General features: G+C 40.3%; 2 protein-coding genes across 11 annotated transcripts in view; both read left to right on the top strand.

Annotated features, from left to right (window-relative positions):
* The window catches only part of FGD6 (FYVE, RhoGEF and PH domain containing 6), a 73,096-nt gene extending 50,959 nt beyond the window's left edge, over positions 1–22,137 (top strand). Inside the window, exons 10-21 of one of the 2 annotated variants that reach the window (XM_074539601.1) lie at positions 404–462; positions 610–681; positions 1,173–1,241; positions 2,785–2,868; positions 4,005–4,084; positions 8,675–8,777; positions 9,261–9,407; positions 10,255–10,357; positions 12,284–12,411; positions 14,011–14,139; positions 16,364–16,421; positions 19,002–22,137. In XM_074539601.1, coding sequence (XP_074395702.1) covers positions 404–462; positions 610–681; positions 1,173–1,241; positions 2,785–2,868; positions 4,005–4,084; positions 8,675–8,777; positions 9,261–9,407; positions 10,255–10,357; positions 12,284–12,411; positions 14,011–14,139; positions 16,364–16,421; positions 19,002–19,009 — 1,040 coding nt within the window. In that variant the 3' untranslated portion in view covers positions 19,010–22,137. Of the gene's footprint in view, positions 1–403; positions 463–609; positions 682–1,172; positions 1,242–2,784; positions 2,869–4,004; positions 4,085–8,674; positions 8,778–9,260; positions 9,408–10,254; positions 10,358–12,283; positions 12,412–14,010; positions 14,140–16,363; positions 16,513–19,001 lie in introns of both variants that reach the window. The other variant, XM_074539600.1, reaches the window with a different exon arrangement.
* Positions 22,138–24,585: 2,448 nt separating this feature from the next.
* Positions 24,586–25,273, top strand: part of NR2C1 (nuclear receptor subfamily 2 group C member 1) — a 57,016-nt gene continuing 56,328 nt past the window's right edge. For 7 of the 9 annotated variants that reach the window (XR_012580043.1, XM_074539613.1, XM_074539615.1 and 4 more), the window contains exon 1: positions 24,586–24,719. The gene's annotated coding sequence lies outside the window, so the exon portion shown is untranslated. The remainder of the gene's footprint in view (positions 24,720–25,273) is intronic. The other 2 variants (XM_074539616.1, XM_074539614.1) reach the window with 2 other exon arrangements.

Below are 25,273 nucleotides of genomic sequence, written 5' to 3' on the forward strand. Positions count from 1 at the left end.
TACAAAGATTTATATAATTTTCTAGGTAGTCATCTATGAATGGCACTGATGACATTTGGGTAAAAATGGCAAAAACTTAGTCCCTAAAGAGTCTCTGTTAAAATGTTGTTAACTTTTCTGCTGTAAGTATAGTAAGTGAGAAACTGGAATTTAGCTTTGCCTATGTTTTGAGTAACTGTAAGAAATAATTCACACTGTTGGTTGAAGCAATGACTTACTGGGGCATACTTATTAAACCATGATCCAAAGACTGGGATTTTTGGGAAGTGCTCCTGAATGCAGTCTGTACAATAACATCCCTCAATCTTGGAATGATGTGGAAATGCAGTATGGTATCTGTGCTTTACATGATACCAATGCTAACTGATCTGTATAACCGAAACATCATTCCTTCATCTTTCAGATGCTTTAGCTGTTGTTATAGAAGTTGCAAACCATGCCAATGACATTATGAAGCAGGGAGTAAGTATTTTGCCATATGAAGCTGATTGATTAAAGCTTTTTCTCTTTCTCTCTCTCTATCTCTCTTTCTCTCTTTTTTTTTTTGTACCTTAAAATAAATCATGAATGCAGGGGCAAGTACTTACCTTCTGCTTTTTCCCCTCCTAGGATAACTTTCAGAAGCTCATGCAGATCCAATATAGTTTAAATGGACACCATGAGATCGTCCAGCCAGGAAGGGTAAGTGTCCCATGGCATTCAGCAGATTGCAGGGAATGTGAAGATGATATTCAAGCAAAGACTGATGCTGGAATATACAAAGAAGAAAATTGGTCCCTTGCTTCATTATTAGGTTCTAGCAGTCAAATGAATACTGGTGCTCCATATGTGTGGGGGATTTTTAGATGTTTATCTGACAGAAACTTAGAATCTTTAGATTATGATTCCTTGCCAGATCTTGCAGGCAGGTTTTTGTCCTCAAGCTTAACCCTTTATTTCTCATAGTTTCACGTGCAGCATGGAAAACCAATGCAGTCATCCACACTCACTTTTAGAGAAACATAAGGATAAACAGCTTTTCTCAGAAAGGGAACTCTGAATCCCAAAATTTGTGCAGCACTTCTAGTGTAGTAATAATAATAATCATGATAATAGTTATAAAAAAGTTAGTTCATTTGCATGGCATGTGCCCCAAAAGGCTAAGTTTTGCATTCATTGTTTTAATTTACTAGGTCTTTTTGAAAGAGGGAACGCTGATGAAGTTATCACGAAAGGTCATGCAGCCAAGAATGTTTTTTCTGGTAAGATGCTATGTATGTTGCTATGTGCCTTATCCTAGTGTGATTTTTAGTGGTTCAAACATTACACTGCAAGCATAACTAAAACTGCAGGTAGTAGAAAAAATTACTAAATTGTTGCTGTTCTATTCAGTCAGTTCTAATGTAGAGATATTATCTGTGGCATATGCACTAATGTTAATGGAAAATCATTTCTCATTAAAGCATACTATTTTGAATAATGCTCATTTAAAATCTGAGAGCTTTCATGAGAAGACATTATCTGTGGCACTGTGGAAGGTAGCACAGTTACTCCCTCTGAGCTGCACCAGATCTTAAAACCTACAGCTCTTGTCACTGCTTCTGCTCCCTTCCCTCCCTCCTTTCCTTCCTCCCGTCTCCCTCCTCCTCTCTCCTTGCCCTTGCAGGAGCCCACGTGCATCCTGAGCAGAGCACTGGGTGGAAGTTAAGTACTGAGTTCTTTTCCTGTCTCTGCTACTGCTTTGTTTTGAAACTTGTGTGCATCTCTGAAGTTTCTGTTTCCACTTGAACCTTTTGTTTATCTTTTCTATTTAGACAGTAAAGCAGCTGTTATCCTGTAATTTATTCCATTATTGGTCCACAGTCCTGTCTGAATCCTGTCTTGTAGTTACCCTGATATGAAGAAATACTTCCCTAGGCAGTCCTGGAGTGTGTGTTATACCAGTTACCGAAATACTCTCAAAAATGTGGTGCTATCTCAAGCTTCACAAACTAGATATTGCTAATTTCTGTGTCTCTTGGATTTTCTCTGTGTTTTATGGGGCAAGGGTTTTGTTTGGTTTGTGGTTTTTCATAGATATAAATGGTACAGGCTAGCATTCATACCATTAGACGCAGTGATTTTTCCATTTATCATGTTGTGAAGATTTAGTAATAATTTTAAACATTTGGCTATTTTACAAAGAGTCACATAGCAAAAACTTAAGAGGCACTTCAAGTTTTGGTATTTGTTTATATGTAGTAAATGAAGTTTGGATCCATGTGTTGAATAGCACAGAAAATAAAAAAATCTTAGTTATTGTTCTGTAAGTGCACTCAACAAATCCAAGTCTGGAAGAACAGGAAATAAACAGTAGATGCACTTAAAACTGGTAAAATTCACAAGGGACAGTTAAGTTTGTCATTACAAATTGCTAAAACATTCTGCTATCTCCTAGTTTCTGTATTGCTTTGATTTGTTTGAATGGTTAATTTTAATATCCTTGTAAAGTAGTTTGCTATACTATATACCTGTGTACACCAGAAACATTTTTGTCCCTTTTGACAGCCTGTTCTTTAACATCCGTGCACTGTTTAGTCATGTGCCAAATGTATATTTACACAAGGAGGATATAAATAGATACCTATTGTTATCTAAATTCATACATGAAAATGCTTCTTGGATTCTAAGTGGAATAGTAGGAAGTAGGGAATACTTCTGGACAGTTATCTCAGTGCTGTAGGAGTTCTGTACTTCCAGTAAAATCTGTCTGAAATTATCTGTATTTTAACCAACTTTAGTCATTAAAAGCATTCTGTTTTGCAGTTCAATGATGCCCTGTTGTATACTACTCCAGTTCAGTCAGGGATGTATAAACTCAACAACATGCTGTCGTTGGCTGGAATGAAGGTGAGTCACTTGTTAAACTGAGCCTTTCTTCCAATCTACCTAAACTCAGGCCTTCAAGTTTGAAAACTTAACTATGTTTACTGTTGGCAAGAGATATTAAATATGCTTATATTGTTCCAGGGCAATCCTACAGGCTTGACATTTTTTGCATAATGTGGCCTGTGGAATTGCTGTCTAGGCTTCCCTAAATATTCTGTTGCTACAGGATCATCTTGGCTGCATTTCACCCAGTGTTGTCCTACTCTGGAATAGTCTGCCTACTAATTTTTTGTATTTTGTTTAGACTGCCTCACTTTTGCCTTTTAACTGTTTTTTATTGCTGACACCCAGAGATTAGGCATCTTTGCCTGATAAGATCCTGGTGGATCAGTTCTCTCTGCTTTATAGATTTGCTAACTGTGAGGGAAGATACAACTTTTCTTCCTGAGCACTTGTGAAAAGCATCAAAGTTAAGCCTTGAGCCCCCTGGGTAATGATAAGGGACATGCATGCAGTATAATGACTCAGTTGCTGACATGACACTTAATGGGAACAACAAATCATTGCCTTGGGAATCATTGTCTCCAGTCCTGTCAGAAAAAAATCACCAAGTCAAGTTCTAGTGCATATCTGGCACTCAGGTCCAAAGTTTTACAAGCAGAGCTACAAAATCTCTTTTGCCAGCAGATGTCTTGCAGTGACTCAGACCCACTCCTCATTTTTAATCCTCCTTAAATTGGAAATTTGGGGGCTCAGAAGGCTCAACAGGGTAGTGCAGCCCTTGCCCACTCTGGGGTACACCAGTGGGCTACATCTCATCCTGCAGCAGCAGCAGCGCCTTTTTTTGTCCAGTTGCAGGAGGTGCTTGAGGCAACGTGACTGGGCCTGTGTGGAAGGTGTCTGACAGCTCTTGAGCTTCATTCCCCTGTACATCTGCAGCGTTTGTATGAGGGCCAGTGACATAAAAGGATGGGCTGCATGTAATCTTGGTGTAGCTGGGCCCTCTGGACTGGTATATAATTCCCTGTTTCTGAGTATTTTCTCCCCAGTGTTCTCCTTCTGCAATAAAAATGTAAGAGATTTTCCAGGAATTAAGATTAAAGCAATGACAAAAGTACCATTTCAGTTTGAATTGAAGTTTTCTCTCTCGGCTGAAGGTTAAGAAGCCAACGCAGGAAGCATATCAGAATGAACTGAACATTGAAAGTGTAGAGAGATCCTTCATTCTTTCTGCAAGGTAAATCTTTCAAATAAACAGTGATTTTGAAACTGTGTCTTCAAACAGGCCACACAAGCTTTTTAGAGCTTTTTTTGCACTTAACGTCATGAAAAGTTACTCTTGGCTAGAGTGATTACAGAATACAGGGAATCAGTAAATCAGAATGAATACAACCATTGTTTGGTTCCTCTTTTTCACCTTAGCTACACCTTCAGAAACTTCCAATTAAATTGAAATACTATCCTTGCACTGCCTTTCCTTGAGAGAATTTCAATTTACTTCATTTTAGGCTTTGCTTTTCAGTGTATTTTTGTTCTAAAATTACTGATATGCTCTGTGTTACCAAATTCTCTAAGTAACAGCAAAATGATACATGGTCACTGAGCCAGCTCTGGTCACCTTCATTGAGATGCCTTTAGCAAAGGCCTGTTTTTGTGCATTGTTGTTTTTATGGTGCTTGAGTTGAAGTTTTATGTGTTCTGACATTTGTGACAGTGCTGATACCAATGAAGAAAGACATGTTTTCTCTTTTATTTAGCAAAGCTGAGCAAGAGCAGACTGCTGCTTTTTGTGTGACCTTGTAAATACTGACATGAGAATGCACAGAGATAGCAGTATCTGTAGCTGAGGGGTAGACCAAGGTTAACACTGTCAAAGAAGCCAAAGGAAGTAGCTCAATTGTCAGAACAGTAGTTATTTATAAAAACACACTTGAAATGGGTAATTCTGTATTTCTTCAACAAATTTAAACGTTTTTTAGCGGTCTTCTGCACACTGGGGGAAAACAGTGCATTTCACAGTTTAGGGTATGGTTCTGCTCCAGTGTAATGTGAACAGCTCTGTGCTGCTTGGTGACTGCAGGTCACACAGACACATGAAGGCATTCAGGGCATGGCAGCAGGCAATGAGGATTTATCTCTGCTTGACTTGAAACAGTGTTTCACTTTTAATTCAGCTGTTCTAAAAAAATGTAAAAAAATAATTGGAACTTCTGAAAATGTTATCATCTTAACATACAAGCTACTTAGTTTCCACAAAACAGGTTAGACTAGTCTTTTTGATGAACTGATGAAGTGGTAGATTAAAAGCAATTCCTGGGAAAGATGTGCTGGTCTATGGGGGAAAATCCCTATAGATAACATGCTCATCAAATCTGGCAGAATTTGTGACATACTTTTGTCTTAGCCTTGAAATTGCTGGAATTAACCTCATATTGCCAACTGAGACTACTACAATTTGGTTTTTTGTTTTTTTTTTTTGTTTTTTTTTTTTTTAGTGTTGTTGATGTTGCATCTTTGGGAGCATTCAGCTCTGTTATTTTTATACTTGCTGGGAGCCATGCCTGTGCAGGAGCTCTAAGTTAGACAGCAGGGTCAGAGAGAGGTTGCATTTGTGTAGCATGAAGGAGGTGCTGGAGGCTGCAGATGTAAATGACAGTTTTCAGATTGTTTTCTGTCTGTCACCAGAACTGGCCTGCTGTGGTGTAGGAGGGAAGCAATTGAAAAATACTACCGACAGCTGGTGCTTGCATATATTTTTCCCAATCAACTGTGTTTTTTCCTATTGATAAATATTCTAAATGTGAAGAGAATTCACATCTTGTCAAGCCAGGCTACATCTTCCTTTGCACGATGCCTCATTCTAACAGCTTGTTAGGTCCTATATGATAAAAAAAAAAAACCTTATTTTCAAAACTGATCAAATTAGTCTTTAAGACACTGGAGACAAATTTCATTTCCATGGGTTTTTTCCAAATAATAAGCATTATGTGGAGTGTACACCAAAGAAGAGATTCTGAAATGATCCTGGGAGCAGAGACAAGGATGTGAAAAATTAAGTTGGTGAAAAATTGCTAGTAATAAAAAGCAGGCTAGTTAATAACAGAAATATAGATTAATGCCTAGACAAGAGTCTGTCACTTCAGGTTTAGTTTTACTGACTGCATTAGTATTGCACTTTATCTAGTCTGGGTTGAGGTTTCAGTTTTCCTGGGATATCTGTAGGAATGTGAATTGTTTTTCATAGTACAATGCAGTATTGTACTAGAAATCTCTTCATCAGAAAAGCAAGTTAATGCATCTGCATGATACAGCAGTGTGCAGAAGTGAAGCTTTGGTCCTGACAGCAGCAGTCACGGCAGCCTGACGTGGTCTGCCCCCTCCATAAGGCTGCTGAAGAGCTACCCCAGGCAGACAGAGCTGCATCTCCTCCTGTGCTACCTAAGGATGGTCAGGCAAGGCAGGTTCAGCTGGGAGAGGTGCCCTAAGGCTCTGGAAACAAGAGGGACACACTTCCCCAGTGTCCTCCTGGGGCCACTGAGCTGATCAGCTCCAGTGAGCAGCTGGATGTGTGCCCCCAGCACATGCATTTGCCAGTGGTAGCCATTGCTAGGGTTTTCTGTAATCCATTTGAGGCTTTCCACTGTGATGTTAAATCTTAAATAAATAAAAATAATAATGTTTAAAAAAGCCAATAACACCAATTTTGTTTAGTAAACAAAATCACTTTTGCAAGGATGCAACAAATAGTGGATCTGCAGCAGGGGAAACTGTGGGGGAGGGCTGGAGTGACAGCAGAAGAAACTGCCAATTTTGCTGCAGCACACCATTCCATCAATTCCACTGCCAGTGGCATCACCTTTGTTCTTCCATTCTGAAGGATTGTAAACAATCCTAAAGGTTACCTCTAGCAAACCTACTGAGCATGAGGTTCCTGGTGAAATACAAGGGTGTAAGCCTGTAGCTCATTGTGCAAGCCGCTGCATACGGAGCAGTCCCCACATGGTGGGGATGGTGGTGGTGAGTAATCTCCAAAACCTGTGCCATCTTTCAAGTGAAATAACTGATACAGTTACAGAAAGCTAATTAAATGTAACCAGATTTTGAAAAAGCCAAAGGTGTTTATTAGAGTTCTGAATATTTTGTAGTCAATGCAGGCCAGTTGTTCTTTCCAGATGAGGAAGCAAAGGTGAATAGACTGAACAGAATGTTCCACTCAGAATGTGAGATGTTGGGACAGACACTAATGCATTGCTTTGCCCTTGCATGTATCTTGTTTCCTCTCCTTTTGTTCTGATTTTGTTGCTGTGTGTGCTAGATCTTTTTTCTTTTGCTTGTGCCTCACAGCCTTCCCATGTGTTTACTTTAGCAGATTTGTCCTCTCTGATTCTGTATAGGACTCAGTTTCATTCCATTCAAACCCCTCATTCAAAATATTTTCCTTAAAGGTCCAAAAATAATAAAAGCTTCCAAATTCACCTACAAAACCATTAAATAATAGTTGGCATTAGGCACCTTATTTGTGTAAGTCATTGCTTACCTCTTCCCTGACTTTCCTTTCTCTATATTTTTGTTCAATTCCTTGGTTTAAACAAATTAATTTACTTGATACCAATTAAAAAGTGGGGAATAGAAAAAAAAAAATATGGGAGTGGATTCTTGTTTAAATTTTAGAAAACCTTTTTAAGCTGGCATGGCATCTTAAACAGTCTAGCTGTTCCTCTGCTGCAAAACTGCTTCATCCTTCCTCAGAGTCTTCTCTGTGTTGCTGGCACAAGTAGTTGTTCAGCTGTGTGATGGTAATTTAGTTGGTAAATTGTTCCAGAGGAAGGGCAGGTTGATGGCTTGCTTTAATATGGATTTGTTTCCCAATCCAGCCTGCTGCATAACTGTGTGTGTTCTGGCACAAGAGTGAAAATAAGATCTAGTGGCTGAGAGAAGGGATACTAGGCTGCCCTTTGCAGCAGGAACAGCACAGATTTATGAAAATGGTGGACAGAGGAGGTGCTCTGGCACTGCACACAGTCCAGTATAGCTGCAGGATCCTACTGCAGCAGGCACTCCTCGTGCTCCCTGTGCCCAATGCTTTCCTTGCGCTTGAGTAGTGATTCACCACCAGCCGTGGGATAAAGAGATGGACTAAGCTTACCTGTCTGTCTCTTTGAGTTAGCTCATCCAATGGAAGCATTCTGGGGAAAAAACATTATTGTTTGAAAGTAGCATGACCTGGTAGGAACAAATAGTTAGGAGCACTATTTGTGCTATCAGTGTGGTTTTATCTGACAGAAGCTTGGAGTTTCACAGGGTATAGCAAACTGCACTCTGAGACAGGAGGAGGTGGGGGGAAAAAAGGCTTGCTGAAATTTCAGGTTGTCTTCAAAATGGAAGGCCCATGCCTTTTTTCTAGGAGCATCATTTAAACAAGTATTATTCAGGCTATTCAAGGGTCTGGGGAGGAGGGGGAAGCAATGACAGACAAGCCTTGAAAGAATTACAGGGATTTTAGAAGGAGGAAAGGGAAGGAGGGAATCCACATAGCAGCAGACAAATCTTTTTTAGTATTAATCAACATAAATAACTAACACTATGCCAAAGGTTAAAAAATAATGCCAGTTGCAGTAGGAATTGTAGACGTTTTATAAACTGGAATTGCAAGAGAGTTACTCCACTGTGTAATAAAGCTAGTGGAATTCCAATCGACACTTGAATGTTAATAATAATAAATTGTTAATGTTAATAATAATGTTAATAATTATTATTAATGTTAATAATAATAAATCTTAAAATGTTAATAATAATAAATTGCTTTTGTGGGTTTTTACTCCAACAGTTCTGCTACAGAAAGAGATGAGTGGTTAGAAGCTATCTCCAAGTCGATTGAAGAATATACAAAAAAGAGAATCACATTTAATCCGAGCAAAAGTCTTGAAGAGGTATATCCCACCATTATTGCTGGATTGTTCCCTTTTTGAATATAAAGTTTCCTGACAGGTGCTTAGAGAAACGAGAGGTATTCCATGACAAATAATAAAGCGGGATGGTAAATAATTGAACAGATGGTAGAACAGAATATTTCATAGTGTTATCTAATTCATAAATTTATTTTCTTCAAAAAAACCCAAATCATTTTTCACAGTTCTCTCTGTAGCCTTGTGCACAGAAAGATGAAAGGAAAAGGTTTTAAAATAAAGCAGCTATTGATCCAAGTAGGCTGGTAAAGCTTGCAAGTCCTTAAATGCATCTCTGTTGTCAGGCTTGCATTATGATGGTCGCTGATGAAATAGTAGGTAACATTTAAGACCATGACAGTTTATCAGAGAAGGCTTTCCAACACCATTAACATTATCTTATAATGATGAATATTAGTCTTATTTCTCCTCACTGAATGTAGTGCTACTGTGCCTATGTTCTCTCAGGCAGATGCAGAGAAGCAGGAGGAAGACAGTCCTCTGGGATCAAAGGCTCCCATCTGGATCCCTGACACGAGAGCCACGATGTGCATGATCTGTACCAGTGAATTCACGCTGACATGGAGAAGGCACCACTGCAGGGCGTGCGGGAAGGTTGGCTGATCCTGTGGTTACCTTTGCAGTTGCTCATTCAGGTTCCTAGTGTGTCATTCAGGTGGAGCCTTGTCATCCCAACCACTCTTCTCAGAAACCCTGTACTATGGCACAATTACATGGGTTAGAACCAACACGTTGGGGTTGGTGGTTTGGGGAGTGGAGTTTGGGTTTTTTGGACAGGTGTTATGACAGACCAGTATTCAAACTTCAACATGCTGCATGTTGGTTGTCTTGCATTCTGGAGTGCTATTTATGGTTATTTTGCAATTATATAATACCCACAAATGTTAACTAAAATGAAGAAGTATCTTCCTCACTAATTTTCATAAGATAATGATTTTTGATTTTAAGTTACTAACAACCTTCTTTTATATTTACGCTTATGAAAGCTATATCTAATAAACTTTATCTTTCTTCTTTTAATCCAGTGGGAATACAAAGTTAGAATGCAATGCAGTTGAGGCATCTGTATTGTAACGAAATCATCAAGAGAGCAAGAGCTTTGAGCTATTTCAAAAAATTTATAATCAAAACAGTTGATCAAATCAGTAACACAATATGCTTGTTCTATTTTTAATGGATTATAAATGTTGGCTTATTGCGTGCTAATTCACTGATTTTTTTAATATTTAAATTTTCATCATTTAGAGGAGGAAAGGATACCATGCTAAGCATAAAGACATTGGGAAAGGCCAAGATCTTAAAACATTTGCACTGTAAAATAATGCCTATTTCAGGGGTTTGTGGGCTTAAATGTGCTGAAGTAATGTCTTTGGGTCTTTGGTGATTTACAGGTGCACATCATGTACAATAATGCTTTTATATGTTTCTGTCTTGTTTCCAGATTGTCTGTCAAGCTTGTTCATCAAACAAACATGGCTTAGACTATATGAAAAACCAACCAGCTAGAGTATGTGATCATTGCTTCAGGGAGCTACAAAAGCAAGGTAAAGAAAACCTTCACAAACTGTATCTTACTTTTGTGGCCTTTATAACATGGTCTATGTGTGCCTCATCTCTACTGCTGGGTTCAAGTGCTTAATTCTGCTCGTGCCTGAAAAATGATAGGCACCTGAGATTCTAAGCCAAACAAGCTTCTGTGCAGCAAGTCAGGAAATGAATTTGCAATCCAGTGGCTCTTTCTTCCAGAAACATGAGTGCCTTTACCCTATAGTAATGACATGTAGCTTATATGGCTTTCCTTTTGAGGTGACAAATGTTACATTGCTTTTCATTAATCACCAGGTACAAGTGTACATTAGAGTCCTCACAGCTTATCCTGACCTCCCAGGGCTTCATGTGTACTTTTACACTCTGTAACTTGTATGTCTGTAAACTTCATTTTTGCCAGCTGAGCTGGTGAGATGGCTGAAGTTCTGGGGCTCTGTTGAGACACAGGCCTTAATCTTTCTGAAGCTGAGTCTCTGCAGGTCTATAAACTGGCCTCAAGCCACTCTCAAGCCTCAGTTCATATGGAATTCAAGAATTTGGCATATCTGTACCTCATATATGAAAGCAAAGTCCTAACCATTGCCTACTGAACACTGGCAATAGGGAATTCAAAATAAAACAGCACAGCTAGAGCAGTTTTCACTGGAACACTTTCAGAGAATGTGGTGCCTAGGGGATAGCAATGGCTGGATAGCCTAATGGTAATAACATTTGCTTAAAGATGAGATCCAGGGTCAGTGTCCTCATCCTGAGAAAACTCTAGTTCATCTCTTTGAAGAAGCTTCATATCATTCTGCAGAAACAAGTATAAAATCAATGGAAGCACCTCCCAGTGAGGTGGGAATCCAGTCCCATCTCACAAGACTTGCTGTGAACTAAATTGAACTACTCGAGTATAAAGTAGCCAAATGAGCTGTAACAGACTGAAAGAGTTTTCTGGTCCCCTTCCTCAGCAAGGCTCCAGTGTGACACGAGCTCTCTGGGGTATCAGGAAATCTGAGATGCCTGGTGAAATGATAAAGCACTGGATCCCAGCAGGCTGGGGGTGATATTTCCAGTGGGGGTGTGAACAGCATGGATAATCCGGATGACAGTGGGAGCCTATGGTGATGGGAAGGGCACTGTGTGAGCACCTGCAGGTGTCTGTGCTGGACACTAGAGGCTGCTGTGCTGCAGGCCATTGCAGTGCCTGAAGCTGGGAAAAGGGCTGGGGAGCAGGTGCATTACAGCTGGCAATCACATTGCTCTCCTGCTCTCCTCATTATCTCAGAGCATCACCGAGTTCAGGGCCAGCTCTAGAAGTAGACTTTATGAAACCACTCATTCCAAGTGCAGCTGTAAAAAGAAGTGTTGCTAGAAAAAGGGTTTTTGAAGAGGTGAAGTGTTGCATAAGTCTTCCCAGAGAGATGAGTAACTGCCTGTGGCAGTGCAGAAAGACAGCATATGCTGGGAGATGGCAATGTCCAGAAATGTGTGTGTGCTGGAAGAGAAACATCCCTATTGAATAAGGCTGAGAAGTTAACAGATGTAGAGAATTGAAAGATAAAGTACAGAAAACATAAAAGACAGCTATAAAAATTTGCTGCGATTTTTAAGACTTAGTTTTCACCCTCTTTAATGAGCAAAGGCAGTTCAACACCCAGAAAACAGACTTTGAAAACAAACAAGAACAATTTGTTTAGTTTTAAACTTCTTGTGGTTTTTTTAGTATGATTGTGATTTGAGGAATTCTAACTCATGGTGTTGATGATAACACTGAAAAGTTAATTCAGTGCTGAATTTCACATGATTAGGTGTTACTACTGTAACCCTGTAATCTGAATTAAAATGCCAGCTGTTTTTAAGAAGAAAATTCAAGAATGAATTGCCTGTGTTTAGTCATCTGTGACATGAAATCAATATATCCATCCTGTGCATTTTAGATAACCAGTGCACTCCTAAGAGCGGATCCCCAGTCAACCATAAATCTCCATCAAGTGCCTTGTCTACAGTATTGCAAAGTATTCCCTCTGGAAGAAAGCAGAAAAAAATTCCTGCAGCCCTCAAAGAAGTAAGTGTTTTATTGGTCAAAAGTGGTACCTTCTTGGTATTATATCATCAATGTTAAGAGTGGGGAAAAAAAAGTCCTTATTTTAACCATCTTACCTAGAATCAAAAGTCATAATGTGTCTCTGAGCTTTGGGCCTTAGTTTTAAATAGGCAGGGACATGAACAATGAAGCACTGTGTAAACTGCATGAACACCTGTGAGACTGATTCAGAGCTATAGTTAAAATTGTAATTTCCTTCTTGCTTCCCCATGTTTCCCTGAATTGTGATTTATCACTGTACCAACAGTCAATGACAAGACTCCTACACCAACTCAGCTCTTGGTTTATGATTAGGAAGGGTAGAGTAACCACACTTACTGTAGGTCTTGTGAATGGGAGGAGGTGATTTTTCAGCAGGTTTGCTGATGATACCAAGCTGTGTCTTGCAGTCCACACACCAGAGGGAAGGGATGCCATCCAGAGGGACCTGGATAGGCATGAGAGATGGGTCTGTGTGAACCTCACAAAATTCAGCAAGTCCAAGCCAAAGGTCCTGCAGGGAAATCCCAAGCACAAATATAGGCTGAGTGGAGAATGGATTGATGCCAGCCCTGGGGAGAAAGAGCTGGGGCTGTTTTTGGGTGAAAAGACCTACATAAATCAGCAATTTGCCCTTGCAGCCCAGAAAACCAACTGTGTCCTGGGCTGCATCCAAAGCAGCATGGCCAGCAGGGTGAGGGAGGAGATTCTGCCCCTCTGCTCTGCTCTGCCCTGGTGAGACCCACCTGCAGCATAACTCTGGTCCCCACTGCAATAAGCACATGGACCTGCTGGAATGAGTCCAGAGGAGGGCTACTAAGTGAGGGGTACTGAGTTGAGGGAGGGCTGAAGCACCTCCCCTAATAGAGCAGGCTGAGAGACTTGGGATTGTTCAGTCTGGAGAAGAGAAGGCTCCAGGGAGATTTTTGGAGCAGCCTGCCAGCACCAAAAGAGGGGCCTACAAGAGAGCTGGAGAGGGACTTTTTACAAGGGCATGTAGTGATAGGACAAGGAGGACCCTTCATAAGTTGAAGGAGGATAGGTTTAGATTAGATACGAGAAAGAAATTCTTTACAATAAGAGTGGTGAGGAATTGTAACAGGTTACCCAAAAAGGGGTTGTGGACTCTCCATCCCTGGAAGTGTTCAAGACCAGACTAGAGGGGCTTTAAGCCACCTAAGGTCTTGGGGAAGGTGTCCCTGCCCATGACAGGGGAGTTGAAATGAGATGAACTTTAAGGTCTCTTCAAAGCCAAACCACTCTAATCCTATGATTCTTCTTATATAGGAATCTGTGTTCTCCAGCTGTATGTTTTCCTCAGCATTTCTCTTGTCCTGTTGTATCCAACTTAAGTTCCATCCTTTACTGGAAACCTCTCTTCCAGACCAGATAAATGGTAGCAGGCAAAATAATTTTTCTTTCATCCACCTGAGTTAGTTAGCAACATTAACCTGAGATCAGGTAAGAATTTCAGTCTCTGACAGACAGGGCTTTGGAAATCTGTTAAAAAAAAAAAAAAAAAAAAAGCCGTACTGTGAAATCTTATTAGGGTTTGTTGATTCATTGTTTTTTCCTCTTCAGGTTTCAGCCAATACAGAAGACTCTACAATGAGTGGCTACCTACACAGATCTAAGGGCAGTAAGAAACCATGGAAACACCTGTGGTTTGTTATAAAAAATAAGGTGCTATACACATATGCTGCTAGTGAGGTAAGAGACCACATATTAGAGACTAAATATCCAATGATAGTACTGTCTTTGTTTATTCTTAAGATCTAGAAAAAAAGCTATAAAATTAGATCACCTTACACTATTTGATCTGATTGTGATCCAGTATTTATTTTGAAAAGGCCTAGTGAGCTTGATACCATACTAGATTGATATGGCTGTGGTGTTTCTGATTCCAGATCTAGCTTTGATTACCTCTGACTGCACACCATTGCTCAGTTGTAGGTATTTTCTGAGTCAGCTGAATACATGGGGGATCTGTTGCATGCATCACAGTACTAGTGGCAAAGGCAACATTATAAAAGCATCTTGAACTATCTTGTTTTGCACTTCCATAAGGTATTTTGAATGCTTGCAAAAGGAGTAAACTAAATCTCTTTACTTCTCCTGAAACTGTTGTCTTCAGCCTGGAGTTGTTATTTGATATAAAAGAAATGCACTTTATATAATGGCATTTGCTTTTTTATTTAGAATGTGTAGTCCTATTGCAGTGTGGAATAATCTCTAACATATATATATATATGTATAAATGGTACATATATGTGGTATCCCAACATGTGCTGAGGATCTATTTTATTGCATCTTAGAATGTTCTTAGAATCTTTTGTAACATATATGGGTGTATTGATCTTGGGCTTTAGGTTTTTGTATTGTTTGTTATGGTTTACTACTAGCTTTCAAGAGCAAAATATCCAAAGCATTTGTTTTAAGGTATTGCTATCCCTTACTTTCTTTCTAATTGTAAGGCCCAACCTATCCTGACCATGTAAAGAATTATCCTTCTTCACTCCACACCACTCCCACTCTAGTTATTTCCTGGTTTGTGCTCAGATTTTTTCCTGGGTTGTTCCTGCCAACCTTTATTTTTGAACTTGGAATTATGTCTAAAACGTGTGATGTTGTTTCCACTACAGCATTGGCAATACTAAAAATAAAACCCAACCCAAGTAGTTCTAAAAACAGTTTAAAGAAGTATCTAGAAAACAATTACTTTTATATCAATTAGCAAATAATTTCAGAGCATTGTGTTTCTTCTGGCCTTTGCAAAGGAAACTGGAGAGGTAAAAAAAGAGCAAAGTCTGTGAGTCACCTTAAATTTTCTTTTGCTTTGTTCCTCTGAGATATCAACTTTACAGAGTAGCTTCAGTTTGCAGTTCACAATCACAAAATTAACTCTTTCCTATTTTCTTAAACTGAGGGATATCCATCCTTAGTTTTCATCCTGGTGAGCCATTGCAGAAGACATTATTTAGAGAGTCTAAAGGGAAGGTGCAGTGTTGCCTTGGCCACTTAAGCTACTTATATTGGTTCCAAGTGACAGAAAGATCAATGGTAAAGAAATAACCTATTAGTGGTACGAAGACCTGAGACAGTGAAACTGGTTACTCAGCCTTACATGACTCTTTTCCAATATCAAGAAATGCTGCTGTCACAGGACACTTTTGTTTCACTGCAGAGGCAATAACCAAAGTCTTGACCTGATGTATCAGTGTTTGTGTAAATTTGGGGGGGTTAGCTATTTTTTTTTTCTTCTGTTCATAAGCATTGCAGGATGTTTTGGAACTTGCACAGGATGAAAATAGTCCTTTTTTCCTTTCCAAGAATGCTGTGTATTGTATCCATTAATAAAAAGCCAAGGGTATTACAAAAAAAAAGGTAACTGAGGTAAATGAGGAAGGGTCTTTTCTGGTCGACTGTTAGTGAACACTCAGCAACTTGTTTTCCCTTATTCTGTTAATTTCCAGCAAAAGAAAGTGAAATCAGTTTAGCCATTTAAAGATTTGGATCTTGAGTTCAGTGCTTGGGAGCACAGGCTGCTCCTCCTTTTAGCATACTCAGTGCAGTTAATAGCATCTCACTTCACTTCTGAGCTTGCTGCAGAGCACTGGGCTTGATGGGCCTCTGCTCTGTTGGTACAAGAAGTCCTTGCCAGGCAGAATGATGGGAGCAGGCAGTGAAGGACAAGGTAGATGCTATCAGGGAAATGAAAAGAGGATCAGCAATGTTGAAGTCTGTGAGGTTTTATTTCCTGTCCCCTGACTCATGCCTGGAGCATGTAAAGAGCAGAACTCTGTGTGTGTATGGTTATAACAATTTGTTGTATTGTCTGATCTAGTGGTATGGTGTGTGAGGTCTAAATGCATGCCTTAGTATGTCTTACAAGCTCTAATTTTGTATTTTTTTCCTTTTTTTCCCTGTTACATAGGATGTGGCAGCATTAGAGAGCCAGCCTTTACTTGGATTCACAGTCAGTGAAGTAAAAGGTGAAAACTCAGAGTCTAGAGTGTTCCATTTACTGCACAAAAACACTTTATTTTACATATTCAAGGCAGACGATCCCCATTCAGCTCAAAAGTAAGAAACTATTTGAATTCATTGCTGTTACGTATTTCTAGAAAATTCAGAAGTGGTGAATGTTAATATTCACACATTTAGCATATGTATAAAAGATCCATATTATATCATAAGTAAATGAAAGTTTTAAATTATTTAAACATAAGGTTTTGGTTTCATTAGGGCTTCTGAAATGAAGGAAGCAGACTCTCTTCTGCAAAAGACTGAGTGTAGAATGAGAAAGTCAAAGATAAAATAAGAAATCTTTCTTTTTCCTCACCTATTTCTCTCTCATCCTGGTCTACTCAAGTGAAAATTGAATGTTACCTTTGCATAAATCCAGAAAATATTTTTAAGAATTAACTGATATGCTCCTTTTTTAATTTCACCTGTTCATATCAGTTAATCAATAGATGGCAGTGAAAAATAAAGCAAACACTAAAACTTGGGGGCCAAGGTTTGAAGTGTGTGAGCTGATGCCCATGAGCACCTAGGCATGCACTCAGACCTAAAGCTTGCATTCAAAGAGCATTCACACAAGCTGTTTCATTTCAAGTCCTGTCTGGACTTGGAGTCATAGTTATCAAACTATGAATTGAGTTGGTTTCATGTAGAATAACCTGGAAGCTTGGTCATTAATCAGTAGAAAACATTCATCACATGATTCATAAAGTAAACTAGAAACATAGAAGGAACACATGTAAAGCTCTCTTATCTGACTGGTTTCATTGCCATTTTCCCTAATGAAGTTTACATTATTAAATAGATTTGATGCATTTACAAGTCCATTATCAGTACTTAAACATTCAAATGGATGCAGGTTTAGTTTTCTGCAAATAGGAACATTCTAAAAACAAAGAATCCAATACAACAGGAAATTTTGAACAGCTGAGAATGTGCTTAATGACATTTCTCTATAGAAGAAAATCTGGAAGTCTTTATTTGATATTTGGGAGTATTTTGTGCAGATGTGCATAAATGTTTCTTTGTTAATTAAGATACTATCCTGTTGTTTCCCCTGTGTCCTCATTTGTACTATATAAAACAAACTAAAAAACCCCCAGGCATTCAACAGGTTTATTTTTCTACTCAGACAATGGCTTTTCTCATCAGAGGAAAGTTTGAAATTGGACATAGTGTATTTTACTAAGGTTAGGAATAACATTAAGTACTTTGAATTTCAAGCTTTCTCCAAGTATTTAATATCCTTAGGAGATTTATGCTGACCCTTCAGAATAAATGCTGCTTCTACAGCCTTAAAAGGAAAAACAAAAGCATGCTGTTGGTCTGTTTGCAGCAGGGGACACTATTTTCTCCTGATACGACCAAAGAAATACCTGATCTGTTTGTCTCAGTGCAATAATTAATTTTAACAGATGGTTACTTTTCAATGTGGTTTTAAATTCCAGTGCTGTGTTCAATGCTTAAGCTGTTTATGATTTTTTTTGCATTTGTATTCTACTTTAGTTGTTTTTAATGTATATATGGCAGTAGAAAATACTAAAAATATTACTAAAAGACAGGGTAGATGTTTGAGCTGTGTGTGCAGACATGTGTGAGCATGTCATGATTAATATGTTCATGCCAAAAGCTTGAATTCAAAGAACATGCACACAGCTACAAAATTAAATGCTCAGGGCAAGGAAGAGCCAGCATCTGTGACTAATGTTTAGATACCCTGTGAATACCGAGACAGTTTGAATTTCCATGATAAAGATAATTACAGTCTTTGTTTCATTCAGTTCCTCCAAGATCTCCACTCAGGAAAAAAGTGCTCATTATGTGGGCCTCTTACCTTTACATACACACAGTTCAGCCCTCACTCAGAAAAGAGAATTATTTGTTCTGTAGCCTTGGAATGCTTCAGGAACATTAATTTTTGCATTCTTGAGAAGCTGAGGATGTTTATTACCCTCCTAACCAAGTAGGAAAAGAAACCACAGCTATAGGGAGTAAAAGTATCTGAATATTAACTTTGAATTTCCAGTCTGAGAAACATTGGATCCGCTGTTTGGGACTTCCCCCAGTACCCTCTGTGCCCTTCCCTGCCTTTCCATGTGCCCTGGGACCTCCTCCCTCAGCCCCAGCAGTCCTTGGCTTTTTCCTGCTGCAGAAGCAGAGCCTGGGTTATACAGATGCTGCCTCAGGTACAGCAGTGTCCAGATTCCTCCCAGATCATGTTTGCAGGGAAAAAGAGAAGGGAGTATTGGGGCTTTTTAAAGGTGTGCAGAACCTTGGCATAGCCTACTTTTAGGGCATTTGATTTTCCAGCTTCACCAGTTCTTTGTGCATGTAACTTCAGTATGGGAGAGGCGCAGGAAAAAGCTTCTGTGGGATGGCCTTGTAGCAGGCAGCTCTGTGTGGTTTGCCTCACTGGATAGACTTTGGTAATGCACTCACAGACCAGCTGGGTGTATGATGCTCCTTCTTGTGTCAATCTGCAGCTAGTGACAGCACTGAGATTTATTCTTTTATCAGCTACTTCCTAACAGTGTTTCATTTTCTAACAGGTGGATAGAAGCTTTTCAAGAGGGCACTGTATTATAGCAGTGTCATCATTGTGTCTGCAAGTTCAAAGGAAGATATCCAAGGATGGTGATAAAACAGACTACAGCAACTGTTCAAAGAAACAGAATACTGCCATCACAACCTATATAAAATTGTATATTTGTCAGGATTAGGAGTTGTTGCATTTTTAGTGTAAAATAATATTTTTCTAAAGAATTGTATGTATTTCTGTGTTGATACAAAATGTGTTATTTATTAAATTCCAGTGTTTACTTAAATGGGCAGAATTATTTGTGCATTGAAGTCCAAAGTGTCCTCAGAGTGGCAGATTGTTGGTCAACAGGCTATAAGCTTTATGCTTTATTAAAAAAAAAACAAAAAACAAAAACACCACAAACCAGATTTGTTGCAATTGTGCATTTCCTTGTGATTTGTGTATAGGTTCTTGAGTTGCTGATGTTCACTTTGCAATTTAGCAAGAACAGATTGGTATAGGAATTTCACAGATTTGGGATCTTTGTTGACTCTGTAAGCTCCTTTTTGAGAAGTTGTCTGATATTGACGCTCCTTTCCTTGAATGGCAGTTGAAATCTTGCATACCAGTACATTAAAACAGTACAACAAATTCTGTGTCACAAAAACAAAATACGGTTCGATTATTAAAAAACAGAAAAGGGAAAAATATTTTTTAAAAGTTTGCAATTGCAGGGATAAGGCACTAGAACTGTTACAGTACTACAGATGCCAAAGAGACTAAATGAGTTATCTTCCAGCAATTGCAAGGTGAATTATCTTTTTATGTTTCCAGGAATTATTCAAACAGAATAAAAGTACATTTTTGATAATCAAAGACAAGATATCTTATTTGTTTCAAAACTTCATGTCAAATGAGTTCTGTACACAATATGAAACACTGTATTGTATAAACTATTGTTCAAAGAACAGTAAACAAATATGTGCACCCTCTTCTCTGAAAAATTTAAAACTATTGTATATTTAAATATTATGCTTAAACTGGAATTGCCATACCAAGACAACAGAGCTTTTTTAGTGCAGAAGGCATTGAAAATGCATACCATTATTTGAAATACCTTTTGTTTACAATGTGATTTGTTCTGTTTGACACTTTAAAACAGAATTCAACTTTAGGTGTTTGGGTTTTGGGGTTTTTTTTCTTAAATCATCAGTATACCTCATTAGGAAATACTTACTGATGATTCTGGTGCATTTAGTCTATTTAACTTCTAAAAAGTGTTAACACTGTAATAGCATAAATGGAACTACAACTATGAAACCCACATGAAAGAAAGCCATTTTTATGTCAAATGCAATGCATATGGTAGTCAGTTAATTTTACTGTATGAAACACTTGTTATAGTCCCCCAAATCAAGCTAGTTGTGGTAACAAAATTAAGAGTAATTAACTTTCAATTAATAGTTTGAATCCCACATTATTAGCTATTCTGTGGCCTCACAGCAGAAAGAGAAGAGATGGTAGAATAGTTAATATTCATCACAAAAAGGCCAAGAATGAAAATGCAAACCAAAATTCTCTTTTCCCTTAATATACCTCAAGGCCAGGTCCAAGATACTAACAGAGCTCTGAAAAAGCCTAATTTCCAGGAGCTTCTCCAAAGTTAGTAGTGGGCTTGGAAGTCGAATTCTTAATATTAACTATACATGAAATTTCATTGACTTCCAGCATTTCAGTAGAGTACCTAATGAATCAGGGACTTAAGGCTGTAGATCTGATTTCCCTCAGGAATGCCAGAGATTTGTCCAGATAGTGTTGGAAATGCAGCCAGGAGTCTGATCAAAGCCTTTATTCTCTTTTATTGTAATACAAATGTGCTAAATGAATTTTTTTCTCTTGTTATATACAAAGGGCTTTTACCTAATTTTCAAAAACAACTGCTGACTGAAGCTAAGTAAATTATTACCATGTCTCTTCAGGGTGATTTCTGACATGATTTTTAGTGTATCCAAAACCAAACTGGTATCAATATGACATAGATGGGATGTGTCTCTTCCAGTTTATAGTATCAAAGGGAAGAGCCTCTTCATATTTTCATAGGCACTGCACACCAACAAAGATGGCAAGTCATGAAGCAGCAAATGAATCAGAAATTGGATAGGAACAAGCTAATTTAATTTCAGTTTATGCATTGATATTTTCCCTGCTGCAAAACAGAGCAATAAAAGTCAAAACACACTGAGTAAGGTGCCCAAGTTCTGCTTCATGTGGTGTCAAACTACCTCTAGAGGATTTGGTGCAGAGGGAGAAAATAGTTTAAAGTGTTCTGTGGAAATCAGAGGACTCCTTCCAGAAGTGGCTGATCAATCAAAAAATTTCTGACCTGAATAGATTGGAACAGAGCCTTACAAACAGTAGTATACATACTGCAGTCACATTCTGTGTGAAATAAATTGTCTTTGTAAACATGTTTGAATATTTCTTTTCCTCACTCCTGCAGTAGTGCTTTGTGTCATATGAAGAACCCACAACGCAAGCATTTTCATAACATTTTCAGATGGTTGCTCTTCAAACTTGCCCTATTTCTCCAGTTCACTTCCCAGTTTGATGCATTACCATCAAAAGTAAAACATTCACGTCTTGATTTGGCTAAACACTAAAACAGGATCAGAAGTTTTCAGACACCTGCTACCTCTTCTTATAAGAATCTATAGTTTGTAATCAATTTAGGATTGGTTAGTAGATATGAGACAAACATAAGCATTGAATATTAGTTCTAACATTTTTGTTCATAAATAAATTAAAGCTTCTAGGATCTTGAATTCTCTTTAACTTAAAACCGTGTGCCCAAAGGACTTAAAACAATCTGAGCAGCTGTGGAACACATTTTACTAAATATTTTGTGCATGAAAACTCAATTACTCAACCATGTTTATTACATCATAACTTAAAGAGATGTCTGGAAAGACACATTCAGTGCATTTGTTTGCTGTAACTGCTGTCCCCTATTTACCAGCCAAATAGGATTTTATTTGGAGCAGTCCTAAATCATACTGTCTAAATGGAAGAATAGAATTTTTATTTTGTAACTGAAAACAGTTTAAAGTTGTAAATATTTCTGTGGATATTCATCATTTTTGTATAAATAAATTCACATTATTTGAGTCTGTGTCTTTTAATATTTTCAGGTTTTATGTATTTTGTAATTTGTGTGCTCAGTGATTTTCAAACAGCTGGGGGTGTTAGTCTGGGCAAAAGGGGGCTCAGGGAGTCCTTACTGATCTCTTCAAACACCTGCAAGGAGGTTGTAGCCATGTGCTCAGCTTCTTCTCTCAAATAAGGAACAGGACAAGAGGAAATGGCTCCAAGTTGCTAAAGGGGAGGTTTAGGTTAGATCCAAGGAAAAACTCTTCATCCCTAGGGTTGCCAAGTGCTGGCACAGACTGCCCAGGGAAGCAGAGGACTCGCCATCCCTGGGGGTATTTGAAGGGTGTGTAGATGTGGTATTTAAAAGGTGTGTAGATGGTTTAAGTAGTGGACTTAGCAGTTGCTGAGCTAAAAGTTGGACTCAATGATTGTCTTTCCAACCTAAATGATTCTTTAATTCTATAAGTATTTTAACAGGGCATGTAAGGGAGAGATTTTTCTGTCAGGTGAGTTATGCTGCTTCCTTATATATGTTTGAAAGCAGTTTTTGGAAAACTTGCAGTAATAGCTGAAAAGGTTTTGCTTCTCTGTGTGTTGTTGATAGGGATGTATCTCTTGCAATCCTGGCTGACACAGCTACAGAGGCATGCCTTCGTATACAGATCAAGTATGAATTGGGTCACTTGCTAAAAAAAAAATAAATTATGTTTTATGGGTTACACTGACATTTCTGCTGTACTGAGGATATCAGAATACTTGGCTTAAATAAGATTTGGTGCAAATTGCTTGGCATTTGTTAAATTAAACTGTGCTAAGCTCCATCATTTAGAAACTGGATGTGCAGCTCAAGCTAGTTTGGGAAGTGACAAGCACTATAAATTGAGAGTGCTGCAACATTTGACACTTAAAGGAATTGCTTAGCAGGCTAATTTTTCTGACTTAAAAATTCTTCACTGAGTTCATTTGCATTTGGTGTTTGAGAACGTCTTTGATCAAAAAGCAAAATAACTACACTTGCAAACACTTACTGAACTAGTGATCTCAGGCTAGGGCTCATAGATACAAGTGCAGCTTGTATCCAGGGACTGGGAGCAGGAAGAAAAGAGTAAAGGAATTGACAAGATAAGAGTATGCATAATTTTATTGAGGTTAACACATAAATTTACTTGTATTCTTTGGGGGTTTTTTCCTATCACTGCTGCTCAGATGTTGATGCTTATGTCATTTGATTCAGTAGAAATTGTATTAAATGGTCTAAATGATTTTCAGGTCATGAAATTGCACATACAGCCCCAGTGACCTAACGATCTTGAAGTTGCTGCAGATCTCTGACCGCAGCTTGGCCATCTTCATTGAACAGATGAAGGAGTAAGAAGGAAAAGGCTGTATTTTAAGTATAAAACTCTTACCTAAAATCAAGGTCATTTAAAATAATTAGCATAAACTAAGTAAGTAGCTAACTCAACTTTGGTCCAGATTTTGAGACCAAGCCAGAGCAGCAGCAAGCTGTTCCTGTGGCACTGCCCCAGCAGGAACAGGCACTCATTGCCTTCCCAAGAGCTGTGCAGGGCACTGCTGACATGTAAGGATGGAACTTGCTCCTGCCGTGCAGGCAGAGCTCAGCTCTTTCAGACTCAGCTGGCTGAACTGCTACAGTGACTGTGCAAGGCACTGTGTGTGCCTCCACCGTGCTGCACATCTCAAACCCAATCTGCCACCATTGCCTATGGCTCTGCCTCGGCCAGGAGAGCTCACCAAGCTCCCCAGAGCCCAAATGCTGTGATGCACCTGTGATGTTCAACGCTGCTTGGTCCCATTTCTCTGCAGGGAGCAGCAGTGGGGATGTGGAGACTTGAGTTCTCCACTCGATGGGCAGAACTCAAGAAGTGTCTTCAGTTGTGGACCCTGGACTCTAAAAAGGAGCACCCAGAGGTGGTCAATAAGGTTTGTGAAGGGTCTTGAAAACATGCTTCATAAGGAAGGCTTGAGGGAGCTGGGCTTGTTTAGCCTCGAGGAGGCTGAGGGGGGCCCTCATGGTTCTCTCACAACTACCTGTAAGAAGGCTATAGTGAGGTGAGGGACTGCTCCCTTCTAGCGTGCCTGCAGTGATCTAAAGAAGTGCCTTTAAGCGGTCCCAGCAGAGATTTCCAGATGAGAAAAAAGATCTTTTTTCCGTTAGGATGATGGGGCACTGGAACAGGCTGCCCGGGGACGTCGGAGTCACCACGCCTGGAGGTGTTTTAAGCGGCGCCAGGATCTGGCAGTGGCTCGTGTGGTTTAGGTGCTACAGTGGCAGCAGTGCTGGCTGGACGGCTGGGGCGATCCTGAAGCTCTGTTGGCACTGCGATGTCCGTGCGCTCACAGGGCCTGCCCGCAGTGCTGCGGGCCCGCGGGCGCAGCGCCCAGGCCCGGCCCGGTCCCGTTAGCGGCCGCTGCCCGCGGCCCCGCCCTCACCGCCGCGCGCCCGGGCGCAGGCGCAGAGCCCGCGGCGGGGCGGGGTCGAACGGCGGCGGAGGCGGGGTCGCGAACTCTGACCCCCGGGAGCCGGAGCCGCGCCGCAGCCAAAGCGACCCACCGGACCGGCCACCGGGCCCGCCAGGTGAGAGAGAGAGACCGCCGGCGGCTGAGAGGCGGCCCCCGCAGCGGGCGCGGCCCGGCGGCGGGAGCACGGGGAGCGGGGCCGGCCGCGCTGTAACGGTGCGGGCCCGCGCGGCTCCCGGCCGCCACCGCTGCGGAACGTGCAGCCGAGCGCGCCCGCCCCGCCCCGGGGCCCGGCCCGGCCCCGGGCGGCCCCGCGCCCCCCGACCTTTCACCTACAGGAACCGCTTGCGTGTCCCGCCGCCCCGCATCCGGGCGGCGCCGCCCGCCGCTTCCCGCGGGAGCCGGGCACAGGAGCGGGGGGGAGGCGGCGGCGGGCGATGGGCGATACCCCCTTATGCTGGGCCCCGGCCCCGCGCAGCCATTTTGTGCGGCGGGGGCGGGCACGGCGCTGGCTCCGTGAACCGGCGGGCAGGGGAGATGCGAGGGCTGGGAGCCGGGACGGAGGGCCCGGCGTTGCGGTGTAGCCTCGCCTCGCCGTCTCTCCCTTTCCCGGGCCCTGCGCCTCAGCATTCCCGCGGGGTGACCCTGAGCTTCCCGAAGCCCCCAGGAACC

This window comes from Zonotrichia albicollis, chromosome 4 (genome assembly GCF_047830755.1).
Source record: "Zonotrichia albicollis isolate bZonAlb1 chromosome 4, bZonAlb1.hap1, whole genome shotgun sequence".
NCBI lineage: Eukaryota > Metazoa > Chordata > Aves > Passeriformes > Passerellidae > Zonotrichia > Zonotrichia albicollis.